General features: G+C 42.2%; 1 protein-coding gene across 5 annotated transcripts in view; it reads left to right on the forward strand.

Moving 5' to 3' along the window:
- The first annotated feature begins 6,267 nt into the window (after positions 1–6,267).
- Positions 6,268–13,895, forward strand: part of ZDHHC15 (zinc finger DHHC-type palmitoyltransferase 15) — a 28,499-nt gene continuing 20,871 nt past the window's right edge. Inside the window, exons 1-4 of one of the 5 annotated variants that reach the window (XM_068696955.1) lie at positions 6,271–6,444; positions 9,195–9,221; positions 11,656–11,672; positions 13,138–13,258. In XM_068696955.1, the coding sequence (XP_068553056.1) occupies positions 6,327–6,444; positions 9,195–9,221; positions 11,656–11,672; positions 13,138–13,258 (283 nt within the window). In that variant the 5' untranslated portion in view covers positions 6,271–6,326. Of the gene's footprint in view, positions 6,445–6,526; positions 6,767–9,194; positions 9,222–11,577; positions 11,673–13,137; positions 13,259–13,895 lie in introns of those variants that run through there. The other 4 variants (XM_068696954.1, XM_068696959.1, XM_068696956.1 and 1 more) reach the window with 4 other exon arrangements.

Below are 13,895 nucleotides of genomic sequence, written 5' to 3' on the forward strand. Positions count from 1 at the left end.
TTTAAAAGTTAAGGAAATAATTAACTGGCTACAAGTGTGTTTATCTGGTTTCAAAGCTCATCAGTGAGAGGGAAAATAGATACCAGGATTGACTGAAAAAGATATAAATGAAAAAATAAAACAAACACCATAAAATACAGCTATTTAAGAAGCCAGAAACTGGTATCCTGCTACAGTACTCATGTATGAACTGGGTCAACGTAAGAATCAAGGATCAAAAGGACTGTACTTGTGTTGGAGGTTCAATGACATTGTTCCCATTTCTGTCTGCACATCCTGGAACAGAACTGGGCTCTGATTTGTAGGGCTCCTGGCTGGATCGTCTGGGCCAACACGTTGTAAGAAGCCATGAAGAAATGTCAGGAGCTTGCTCAGCGTGCATCATGGCTGAGGACTGGTGAAGCCATTTGGCTTGGGAAATGCTTCTGGTTTGGTTTTGAGAACTGCACCGACACTTAACTGATTTAAGCCACCAGAAAGGAAGCTTTTCTTTTATTTGTATTCTCCTTGTGAAATTACCTGTGCTGCAACTATTACGTGCACGCCCATTTTGAAGTCCAAGGTTTGCGTAGCACCAAAGCAGCAGCAGCAGCACACCGTGCTCTTGGCATTGCTGGAGCTGCTGTACAACAGGTCCGTACCCAGGGTTTGTCCCCAGCCTCCCTTTCCTTCTTCTGAGGGTGCCACACAGGGCAAGGACTCCATATACTGGAAAAATGCAGAGATTTAGTCATTGCGGTGTCAAATAGTAAATGTCTGTGATAAAAGTTTAGGGTTCACTTGATAATTTCAGGGGAGGAAGGAGGATGGGGAAGACAGGTTTGTTGTAAGTATCTGGAATTAAATCTGTTTTGGTATTTTGCCCTTAAAAGATAAGGAATGGTATGTATTAACTGTCCTATTAAAAGGAGGCTATTTAAGGTGCAAAATGAAGAATTCGAAAATAGGGAACGTCGCATTTATAGCACTTCATGTGACTTTTTACCTAAACCTGTAGCACAAATGTGTTTAAGATTTCTGATCTCTCTGGGTTATCTGAAGAGAAGAGTTGAGGGGAAAATATTTCAAACAATATTTGAGCAAGGCTCTAAATGTGACACAAGCAGCTTATGATTTTTCCTTGAAAACTTTCTTATGACTTATCTTTCTGTAGTCACCACCACAGAGTCCCGTATCAGAGCGCTGTCTGTCCCTTTGGAGAACGAGCAGCTACAGAACTGGCTGGCCTGCAATGAAGATCGGTATCGTGCGGACTCCGGCACCCTCTAATGGTGTAAGCACTCGTTCACCATATGTTCCTATATAGTTGCAGACAAGATGCCTGCATTTGTAGTAACCAGACAGATTTTGCTGCAAATGGCTGCTTTTTCACTTGGTGATCATTATGAGTTTTGTAATATTCGAAACGGCTTTGCTTGCAATCTGGGCTGATAGACCCTGTTACGTGCCCCAGATACCCTGCACGTATTTCCACATCACATTGTGATTAAATGTTGAAGTGGTGGCTGAGGCATCTGAGAGAGCAGGAAGCTGGCGATGACTCACAGCAACGATACCATGCAAAGGCAGGGCAGATACTGCCCTGCCAGACAAAGGAAATTGGGAAACCTATGGGGTGTGGGGGGATTCAGTCCACTTTGGTTTTAATACTAGTGGTAGGCTAGTTGTCCAAATGCCTGTTGTCCCAGAGCTGTAGAGAGAGATCTTAAGCTGGAATGTACAACCACGGCTCTACTCACTTCAGCAGAGCTTTTCAGATTTACATTAGGCGAGTACTTCCTAACAGTTTCCTTAATTTACTTTATCTACTGCAAGATAGTATCATAATGCTATCTTATTATGTGGATAAATGTATGATGAGACCGTTGTATGTGTGCACAAACTCACATAAAATGCAGAAGTCACAGTACAGAGCTGCAGAGTCCTTCCAAATGCAATGAAAAATAGGTTTTCCCAGGATTTCCAGGAAAGGAGAGGGCATTGATACGTAAATATGACATCTTAGGACATGTGGAGAGTTCTTAGTGAATATGGCAAAGTGCATTTTTCTGGTAGATTAGTACCAATCAATTCTCATTAAACTTTAGCCCTCTCCCACTACTTAGCTAGAAAAATTGGAAAGAGAAGGGAAAACTTTTGTAAAATGTGACTCTCTCTGAGAATTCACCAGTACAAGTAACAGGATCTCTTTTGAAGTCTGAAGATGATCAGTTGCGTGCAATTTTTCTTTTTAAAAGTGTTCTGTAATCCCGTCTCCTTGGCCCATTAGACCTTTGAACTTTTTCATATGACAGCAGTCGGACAGAATTGCTGAGTCCCAGCCTGTTTGCTACAAACCGTGAAGGCTGCCAGGAATCTCCAACCATGGCAAAAAGCTGCTCCTGCCTTTGTGAACCATGTGAGCTGTGGTTCACGCTGCAGTAACTACACACAACAGTCTGGACCGCAGCCAAGATGTTAATTAGCAGTTACAGAGCCTGTATGGGCTGGCCCTGGACCAACACTATTTTTTTTTCCCTCTCTGTAATCAGCTGTTTCATTTCCATTTCTTTCTGAAAAATCCTAGTCTAACTATTCTGCGGAAGCTGGGGTGCAGCATTCCTGATATAAAGCCCAGATCAGATAGGATTGGTCTTAGCGTGCCTTGGAAGATTGATCTAGTTACTGTGGTCCATCAGTAAATGATAAAATGGGCCAGCTTTCAGGCCCGCTGGCCCTTTTCAGATCACGAGGGCAGGTGGGAATGTGGGGCTCTCAGCTGACAGCCAGGGTTGTCATTGGTTCTGTTTTAAGGTCATGGATTATCACAAATTCTTGGATGTCTCTATTACTGATAAGCGATGGATAATATACCTGGATATAAATCTCTCTGACAGTAACAAACATTTTGTGTTTATTTTACACACAGGTCAAAACTAGTTTGAAAAGTGAGATCTTCACAAGCCTTGGCTTATTGCTATTTGTGACTGCTTTTTAGTTATCTTTCCACATACCTACGGAGCTTAAATTAGAAATTTATGACAAGTTTTGAAATTAACAGCAGTGGAAGAAACTTACCTGACTTTGATTTTCTGGAGTTGGTGTCATTTTGAAATATCTACTGTAGTCTGTGTTCAATTTCATGTTCAACACTGAAAATATAAACTACAGTTTGTAGTCATGACTTTTAAAAGGGCAACACAATTAAGGATTTTCTTCCATATGTAGGTTTTCCTTGGAGCTTTTCCTCATATGAATAACAGCCATTTTGGTGAAATTGGAACATGTAGTCCTTTAGAGTTTTCTGCAGTAGAAAAGTTAAGTTTAAAGCTGTTTTAAATTACCCTAAAGCTGCTAGTACTTGATTTTTTCATCTTCATTAGTTAGTGCTGGATTCTTTGACACTAGTTTTAAATAGTCTAGTCATGCAGGTGGATGAAATCACAGCTTTTTGAACTCTCAAGAAGTTTGCTTCCCTGTTTAAAGAGTTGTGTGGTGTATATTATCAGAAAACTGCTCGTGGTCAGAATGCAACTTTATAGATTAAATATAAATATGGGTTAGGATAATTCCATGTTTCCTAAACCACTCTTGTTAATCAGGCTACTTGTAGCTGTTGTAGTTGCTATGGAGCCTGATTATGCTGCACATCCAGAGAGTGCTTTCTTTACTGTATAAAATTGGCTGTAACTCAACTTCAGATTCAACACTTATTTTGAATAACATCTCTAGTGTTGATTTCTGAAAAGGGCACAAGGTAGCTTGTACCAGTTATAAGCAACTCCAGCTGGCAATTTCAAGTGGGGAGCTATTATTTGAAATACACATTAAAAAAAAAAAAAAAGTATAAAAATTGCAAGATTTCAAGGTCGCATTATTATTTTTGTTTTAAAGAGCTGTATTTGGGAATCTCAAACCTCAGATGAGCTTGTGTTTATACGACTAAGTCTCCCCTGGAACCCCATGAAACAGAAGAATTTTGAAGACGATCCATGTGGATCTTAGAACACATAGAAAAACTGGCTGTTGAACAAAAAAAATAGTCTTAATTTTATTTACAGAGGTATTATCTGAAAATGTCTGCTCACTTTTACAGAGTTCCACTGCTATCTGTTGGGCAGGTTGCCTTCCTGCCTCATAAAAACACAGGCATGAAAAATGAACCATGGATGTGCTGTGCCTCCCATCTATATGATCGGTAGTTCTGAGATTTTGGGAGAGGAAAGATTCAACGTGTTGCTTAAGGTAGAGATTTAGCTCACAAAAGCTGTTTTTAAGTCTTACTGTTGGAAAAATATATTACTGGCAAAATTGTTGGCTTCTCAGCTCTGTGCAGTGTGTGGAAGGAGGAGGAGGCAAGCAGGTGTTCACATCAAATGATTCAGAATCCTCAGAGCATCTTGTTTGCTTGTCCCAAATCTCCTCCTGAATGCCCTTGAAGGGGGCATTTCTCTTTCCACTGACTTTAGCTAGGACCTAGACTGTGGATCTCAGTTGTGGGATGCCTGAGATTCAGTGTTTACGGTTACAGGCAGCTCAGACCAATGAACATTATGATCTCTTCAAATAATTTTTGATAGTAGGGATTATCCAAAAGGCTGGTTAGGCTGGACCACAATCAGAAATTTAAAACAAATACCAGAAAGTTCAGATTTGTACTGAGCACAAAGTTTCGTAGCCTGGACAAGAAAAGAATAATGACCTTATAGACTCTGAGTGGGGCAGAGAAGGAGATTAAGGTAGTTGTCACCTCATTACTGATCAAATTTTTTAACAAAGGTTGTAGGTCATCTTCATCTTAAAATATTAAAAGAAATAAATTTGAGACTACAAGTGTGGTCCAAGGATTTGTAATTGATGTTGAAACTAGGATTTTGGCAGGAGAATAGCAAATGCAGTATCTACACTCAAAAAGAGGGAAAATTTGATAGAGACAGACTGCAAGCTTGATAGCAACAATAGGCAGTCTATTCCAAGGGGGGGAAAATAAAGAGGTGACTGGAAAGTGTGGCAAATTGCACCAGGGGTTTATCAGCAGTACATTCTGTTTGATAAATCTCTCTTGATGAGAAAACTAATTTCCTTAACAGGGGCAATACAGTGGATTTAATTGACTTGAAGCATTAATTCAGAACACGTTGCTGAATGTGGAAATGACAGATTCCAATGGGAGTTCAAAGGTGGTTGTGGAACAGGCTTGGGTGAAATGTGGGGAGTTGAGATGGTGTTTTTGTTTTTTACATCAAATGCCATGTTATCAGCTTGTAGAGAGGATGCTAGTTCTGTTCCACAGGTTATCTTGAATCTCATGTTACTGTGTAACCCGGCTTTGTGCTGAGAAGTCTGAGAGTACAGAGTTGGTGGTGTCAGCATAAGGTATTCCACAAGAAAAACTAGATGAACAAGATGAACAAAGTACAAGTTGTGTAATTACCAATAAGAGCTTTTACTATAAGGACTCATCCACCACAACACAGAGGAACGACGCCTGAGTGTATGAGGCCTATGAAGTGCCACAGGGATGCCGTGTGAAGAAAACAAGATGTACAAGGAGCTGCTGAGGGAACTGGAGGTGTTGAGCCTGCAGCAGAGGAGGTTTGAGGGGACACCTTACTGCTCTCTACAACTGCCTGACGGGTGGCTGCAGCAGGAGGGTGCCGGTCTCTTTTCTCAGGTGATAAGCTATAGGACACGAGGCAATGGCCTCAGGCTGTACCAGGGGAGGTTTGGATTGAATATGAGGAAGAATTTCTTCCCAGAGAGGGTTGTTGGGCATCAGAAGGGGTAGCCCTGGGAGGCAGTGGAGTGCCCTTTCAGAGACATGTGGATGTGGTGCTTAGGGACATGGTGTCGTGTTGGACTTGGTAGTAAAAGACGTTTAGATGTAGAGCTTAGGGATATGGTTTAGTGGGGACTGTTAGCGTTAGGTTGGACTCGATGATCTTGAGGTCTCTTCCAACCTAGAAATTCTGTGATTCTGTGAGCTGACGGCCGGGCTTGATGTTAAGGGTCTTTTCCAAACTGAACGCTTCTGTGACTCTAGGAGAGGCTGCTCTGCTTCCCGGGGCTCTCCTCGCAGGCAGGGGCGAGGACATAGCGCGGGTGTGCAGACATCGCGCTCTGGGCTCCTCGTCTGGCCTTAAACTAGGGCAAAAACAGTAATAATAATAATAATAATAGTGTGTGCAGCGACTCGTGTAACTCCACCAGCACCACGCGTCCCTCAGCGCCCCTCAGCGCGGGCCCGGCCGTTACCGCCGCTCCCCTCACGCCTCAGCCGCGCCGCCAGGGGGCGCCCCGCGCCTCAGCACCCGCTGCCGCCCGCCCCGGCCGCTCGGGCGGGGAACATGGCCCTGTCGCGGGGGCTGCGCTGCTGCCAGCGGGCCTTCGCCTGGCTGCCCGTCCTCATCATCGCCCTCGTCGTGCTCTGGTCCTACTACGCCTACGTCTGCGAGCTTTGCCTGGGTGAGCCGCGCTGGGGGCGGGCGGGGCGGGGAGGGAGCGGCCCTCAGCGGGCCCCGGCCTTCGGCGGGGGGAAGGGGGGGCCGAGCCGGGCTGTCAGCCGCGGGCCCGCTGTCTGTGTGTGTGTCTGTGTGTGTCTGTGTGTCTGTCGGTGTCGGGGGGCACCCCCCGCTCCTTGTCGCCTGTCCCCCGGGGGCTGCCGGCAGCGCTGCGGCCTCTGGGGGAAGCGGGGAGCGATGCGGGGCGCCCTGAGGAGCCGCGGCGGTAGCACGGGGACAGCAGGGACAGGCAGAGCTGCAGCTTAACGCAGCCCTGAAGCCGCAGAGTAAGTTGTGAACTTTCTGCTGGTTCTTGCGCCCTGGCACGGGGTGGGTGCAGAAAGCCTTCCCTCGGAGGGGCTGGAAGAGGGGGAGGCAAAAAGCTGGGGGGGGGTCCCCTGGGGCAGGGCACAGTCAGGGAATGGGGCAGAGGCTCTGGGAAGGGCACCTTGGGCTGTGTCTGGCACAGCAGCCTGGAAGGAGGTGACCGCAGGGGTGGTGCTGCAGGGAGAGCTATTGTTTCTTCTCCATGGGGACAAAAAAAAAAAAGCAAAGCTTTCATCTGGTTTAATTTGCAGCTGAGAACTCCCAAGTACTCCGTGACGTTTCACTCCATCTCTAAAACGGGGGGCTTTTCCTTTTGGGAATTGACATGGAGCGATTTCTCCAAAACGCATGGCAATATCCATTAGCTCTACAACCATTGACTAAACCACGTGACAAAAAATAAGAAAGATACACTCCTGAAACACTGTGTAAATACAGTACTATTTAGCACTGCTTAATTCCAAGTCTCAGTGCAGCCGTCAGACAAGACTGCTGAATTAAGTGGGATTTGGATTGGGATTGTGTTATTCTGAAAACACGCTTTAGACTGGCAGGAGCCCAGCTCATTGCCTAGGCTCACAGCTGGAAGTCACTGCTTTACCCACAGCTGTCTGCTTTTTTTTTTTTTTTTTGCCTCACCCTTCTCTCTCAGGTATTTTATTTGCATGTGGAAGAGGTTATCTGTTCAGAAGTCAAAATGAGTAAATTGAGTTACAGGATTTGAACCTTAACTATTGGCATATGCAGTTACCTGAAAATCAGTGCTCAGGACGTTCCCTCCTGCCAAAATACCCAACATAAGGAAATTTATATAAGGGTTTCTCTGGTGGCTTTTCTTTTTTCCTTCAGATTCTCTTTGTGTATTGCCATTTTAGCTGTTGCAGGCATGCAAACTGCAGACACTCTGTTTTACTTCCTGATCTTCGTCTTTAGCAGCGTGTACTGCTGAGGGTTGAAATCAGTGCGAGGTGATGTCCTGAGATGCCTCATGGTGCTGGGATTTAAATGCTCGGTGACTGATACAGCCAGCAGCTGACACAACGGAGCAGGCCGTGGCTGCGTGGTGGTTGCTGCCACAATGACCTCAAGTCCTGGGATAAAACTTCCGTGTAATCTTTGCTTTGGAGTTTGCTCTTTTCTCAGGAGAGCTCTGCAGCAAGTATGGTGTGAACTTCAGGAGGGAACAGAGCAGTATTTGTGTAAATCTGATGTGCTCTTTGTAGGTTGATTTGCAACAAATGAAAGGAGAAACTGAGTTTTCTGACACTCTTGTTCATCTGTAATTGAGTGCGGAGAGGCACAACAAATATTTGGTCTCTTTTCATTTCCATTTTTGTATCACGAAGATTGCAGATCAAAGTTGTTTATTAGCATGGTTTTGAAGACAGCTACTTTTATTAGTTACTACTCTGATTTACCTTTTCCAAGGTTATTTGTTTTCAAGTAGGATGACAGAGTGAGTCTTGAGGGGTAGAGTCTCTGCAGGTGCTGGCCACAGGCTAGAAATGAAAAGCTGTGATCTCAATCTTTTTTTTTTTTTCTCATTGGTGTAAAAAAAAAAAAAAAAGAAGTCATCACAGGTAGGTGAAAATCTTTGGGTCATTTAACAGTACCACCTTGTTTCTCTAAGATCACTGTGACTCTGGGAAGTGAGCTGTGGCCACTGTGTCCTTATCATTTCTGTTAAACTTGGATGATGGCTTTCACTGACTTTGAAAGTAGTCAGGATGAGTAGCTGCAGAGCAGTGCATCCGTTGCTGCTTGCTCTAGGTAGCTTTGTTAGTAGGGACTGTTAGGATTACAGTCAGGCAAGGAGGAGTTGTAAAAACTCTGCGAGTAGGAGCTGTGAAAACTGTTGTGTTGTTACCACGTATCCTTTGTGTCTGATAAAGCAAAGCCAAGACAACAGCTAATTTATTTTTATGCTGATGGAGGAATGAATTGGGACATGGCTTACTGTGGAGGATCAAGACCACTGAGAGATCAGTGGAAAGCAGGCTTATGAGCACATCCATACAGATGCTGCTTGGGCAGTTGCTAGATAATCTTGGCAGTATCAGGGCAACAGGACTGTCACCAGTGGATTTGTTTCTTTGTTCGTGATACTTTTCATATACAAATATACACGTATGTGTGTTTTATAGCAAGGGAAATTGCAGCATAAGTAGCAGTGAATGAACATCTTGTGGGTGTCATTTGTGAGTAAACAATTCTTATGGATACTTTGAATGCTAACCGGTAGGATTTTTTAGTCTGCTGTGTTGAATTTGAACTTTTTTTTTTTTTTTTTAAATAAATCCAAGTTTTTATAGTTAGAAATGTCATTTGGCACAAACCTTACTGGGAATACTATTTGCTCTGTAACCTTTTTTTTTTTTTCTTTTTCAGTGACTCTCAGCAACCCTGTGGAAAAAGGTATGTACATTTAATTGATAATGTGATATTAAGCGCTTGTGTAAAAAGATTCATGAATGTTTTAAATAAAATGCCCAAAATACAGTCCAGGAATTTTTTTTCAATTTACATATTCTTGCAGTGTTTCCCTTCTGTAATTACACATCATCATGACATATATACATCATGCGTTGTTAGAAATGCTGTAACTTTCGGATATATTGGGAAATACCCTGGTTTAGTTGCAGTATATGAACAACAACATGAAAAGGCCGTGATCTACTTCAAAAAAATATATAAATAAAGAAATTAATTAAAAACAACTATACACATCTGTCCCTATATGCCCACACATCTCTTCTTCCTTTCTATTTTAGGTTTCCAGAGCTGCTTTTACAAGCTAAACAAAAAAGATCAATTCTGTTCTGTGGCTTGCCTTTTTTTTTCCCTTGTTTTATTTAATCTTGCATTGAAAGCTATTTCTTATGCTTTGTTTAGGGCGGCTTTTGCAAAACCAAATGTTTTTGGTTTCAGTTAGCCAATAACCATACATCAGTAGGAACATAGTAACTGAGTTACTGCCACAGAGGAGTTGGAGCAAAGGTTTCTGTGCCATTATTGCTCGACCTGAGCATTTCCCAGGTGCAGGTGGTCGTGCACCCCTGAAAGCCCTGAGACAGTGTCGGGTGGTCACCAAACACCTCGGGCAGAGCAGCAAGATCGCTTGCTGAGACCTTTTCTAGTGCTGCATTGTTGGAGGCCACAATGTGTTCTAAGGGTAAGGAGTTAGTGGCCATTTTAGTATTATTCATCTGCTCTCTTGGGCGTTAGGTGTTTGGCTCATATCAATGGCCTCTTACCTCCATTTCCTTTGGCATGATTGTGAAGTGTAGCAGAAGGTGTTGCCATTTTCAGATGGCAAACTGTTCCGTGGAGAACAGTGCCAGCTAACACTTCAAGGATCTTCTGGATTCCTGCATTAAGTAAATTCTCTTTCCACTTGAGGGCTGTCCTAGTACTTGAAACTCTTATACAGAAAGTGTGATGTTAATGATTGTTCAGCAAAAAAAGTTACTAGTTGCCAAATATTTTCATGCTTCTCCAGGTCAGCTTCCTGTAATATATGCTGTTTTGCTTTATCAGTTAAACAGTTGTAAGATTTTTCCCCTTAAATACTGATTTAAAAATGATTGGGCTCCATCTACACTTAGCATGAGGATTACATCTCAAACTTAAGAGCACAATAATGAATTATCATTGATTCATGTAATCAGTCCCACAGCCCATCACATTCCTGTGAGGTGTACTTTGTGAGGTGTGCCAGCTCTTCAGAAACTCTCAAACTATTTTCACACAGTCTGCAAAATTAGGAATTTTTTGGATTTTAGATTTCTCTTTCCACTAGTAGTAGTTACTTTTTATCTTAGTTTGCTGAATTTGAAGATTAAAAGAAACAGGGAAATGAAGATATTACTGTAATTACGTAGTGTGTTTAAATAAAACTGTTTGAGATGTCTTAGTGAGTCTTCACTATTAAAGAAATAAATAGTTGTGTAGCTGAAGGATAATTGCCCTTTCTGAATGTGACTTTCTGAACCACAATATGCCTTGCGCCTGCCCAGAGGCTTTGTACATTGAAATAAGGTTACTCTGAGGCATGCTGGATTTCATGTGGCCATGTTGTGTCCAGTGGATTACAATTCTTTCTCAGTAATCACAAGACATGTTTTCCTTATTTTGAGGGGTGTTTTCCTGTTTTATCTTATCAACTCTGACAGGCCAAAAGATGTTGAATAAGACATTTGACTTCTCTGGTAATGTAAAGCTCTGCTGAAGCATGCTATTTCTTTCAAATATTGTAAGTGGTGAAAAATGCATGGATGAGCAGTACAGGGATAACAGGGTGCTGTGAGTATAAGTGCATTCAGCAACGGAACCCAAATCTTGGAGATGCTGGAGTATCACCGTATTTAGTTTTCATGCTGCTCAGCACCAGCCAGTTCTGTTTTGCCTGTGCCCAGGATGTGGGAAAGAGGCAGGAATCCTGCCATGCCTGGTGGCCGTGTTGTCGCCTGCCCTGTGGGATGACATCTCTCACAGCTGTGTGCTTCTCTGCCCATACAAGTGGGCTGGCTGGAGATGGGGAGGTTTGTGAGATTGGTGTCCCCTCACTGCAGCCGCAAAGCCCTCAAGTTCTACTGACCTCTTGGCCCTAAGGTTTAACCGTGCAATAATACTGGTTGAAATACAAACTTTCCTTTTTTCCTCTTTTTTTTGTCATTGTTTTGAAAGATTGGAATTGTGCCCATTGTAAATGAAACTTTTGCTTAAGAAATTATTGTTCTGCTTTTGTTTTTTGTTGTGTTTTTTTTTTTAGTGGCCTATCTTATAATATTCCATATTCTCTTTGTGCTCTTTGTGTGGACGTATTGGAAGTCTATTTTTACTCTCCCAGTGCAGCCAGGCAAAAAGGTAAGAATCCAAACACTTCGCATTCATTGTTGAGTGAAGCAGGGATACTAATGAAAACTCAAAGAAGATAACCTAGAGTTATCCATAAAAACTGAGTAGTTCACTGTTCTGAGAATCCTTTGACTCCCCAAAGAGCATGATTTAAATCAGACGCGGTGTTAAGTATAAAGCTACACTTTTTAGGTATTCCAGGAACAGATAGGATTCTTAATGTTGAGAATAATAGGATTTATGATTATTACCTTACATATTTATAGTGGCTTTGATCTCTAAGCATTTAACAAGTTGGAAGTGAAATCCTGAGAACCTTGCTTAACCTAGCCAGACTGGAGTCCTGTGAGTAAGGAGCTATGGCTTTATTTTTGTCTTCCTTGAAGATGTCACAGCACAAGTAGAAACGGGTACATTTTTAATGGCAGTGGGGTTTCTTGATCTCCACAGCTGGATTGTTGTGGTGGGAACATTCTGTGTGCCTCCAAGGCTCAGCACTGCCTGTAGCCCTTTGCTAGTTGGAGTAGGCTTCTTTACAGCAGTTAAGCTCGTCCCATTTGTCAGACTTGTTCTTGTGACAGTGAGGAATAGAAGAATCAATTTAATTTTAAACATGATGAAATTCTAATATGACATGGCTGTGATGGTGAGGACTGTGGCTATGTGCATAGCATATGCTAGGTGATGGATAGCTCCAGTAACACCAGTACTTGTTACTTCCCTGGTCAACAACATCATAAAAGATAAATACAAGAATATACTACAGTGAAGAGAAACGGGTGCACGATGACAAAACCACATTATTTCGGAAGTTATACTTTAGCTAAGGATGTGGTATTGTTTTTTTGATGTAGATAGCTTATTTTAGGGCAAGAGTATGATTTAGGGTACAGGACAGTCAGGTAGACATTTGCTTCTATTGTTTTTCTGCCAAATATTTACTTTTTTTTGTGGAGGTCAGATTGAACTATTTTGCATTTTGTGTTACTGCTTTATAAAATACCAATAAAACATCGTGTTTAGAGCAATAGAAGAGGTGTGTGGCTCTTGAAATATTCATGGCCATAATCTAATCCAAATTACAAGAATATGAGTTTATAAATAACTAATTGCAGTGTTAGAAAAATATAGCTGGGGGACAGGTTCTTGCTCACAAGGAAAGTGCTTGAAATGTCATTATCACTGTTATTAATGCTATTTGTGAAAAAGTTAAAAGCAGCAACAGTAGTAGCAATTAGAGTATGTTGCTTTGTGATCTTAATTTCACTTCTGCATTTTTTCCTGATGTACTGTGTAGTATTCTGCCCGTCCAGCACTTACTCTCTCACTCTATCTCCTTAACCAATATATTTTCCTGTTAGATTAATCCTGTTAGAAGGAGTGTGAGATAAAAATGTTTCCAAACTTGACTAGATTTGAAAAATTCTCTCCTCTACCCATGAGTAACTGGTTCTCTCATGACTTCTGTTTTTAGTATCATATGTCCTATGCTGACAAAGAACGCTACGAAAATGAAGAAAGGCCAGAGGTGCAGAGGCAGATTCTCGCCGAAATTGCCAGGAAGTTGCCAGTGTACACAAGAACAGGGAATGGAGGTCAGCTAAGCAGAGTTTTGTTTCTCTAAAACAAGCAAATCAAGTAGGCTAAAGTAGCATATGCTGGCAATGCAGATTACAGTACATCCTGATGCCATTGCATACACTGCATACTAAGAATTTTCATATCTTTCCTGTCAGGTTTTATGTTTGGGAAAACCAAAAAAAGCCTTTAACACCTGGTTCATCTTCAGTGGAGTACGAAGTTCTGGCTCTGAGTAGCAATATGTTACCCTTTGTACTTAGAGTTCAACAGCCTACTTACATTGTCTGAGTTTAATAGTTGCAGTAGTAATAATAATATACCAAAATCTGTAGTGATTTTTACTTTAAAAAGAGTGTAGCTTACAGATGCAGGGCATACGGTCCAAACATCTGTTCATTGAATTGTTCTGTGAGTAAATGTATCCTGCAGTCCTTTCCAAGTGTTTTTCAGACTGGAAGTTCTGGCCTGTTCATTTCTGTCAGACGAACCAAAGAATTCTGCAGTAAGGAGCTGCTGTATAGCCAATTATCAACATGGAATGTATTGAAAGTCCAAGTAAATGTAGAAGCCAGAAGGAAGTGTACAGTTCCATTTTAGTGGTTTTATGCTGATCGCATGCTTTGCAGTGAGGAGAGTTCCCTGCGTGTACAA

The sequence above is a fragment of the Anas acuta genome, chromosome 13 (genome assembly GCF_963932015.1).
Source record: "Anas acuta chromosome 13, bAnaAcu1.1, whole genome shotgun sequence".
Taxonomy (NCBI): Eukaryota; Metazoa; Chordata; class Aves; order Anseriformes; family Anatidae; genus Anas; species Anas acuta.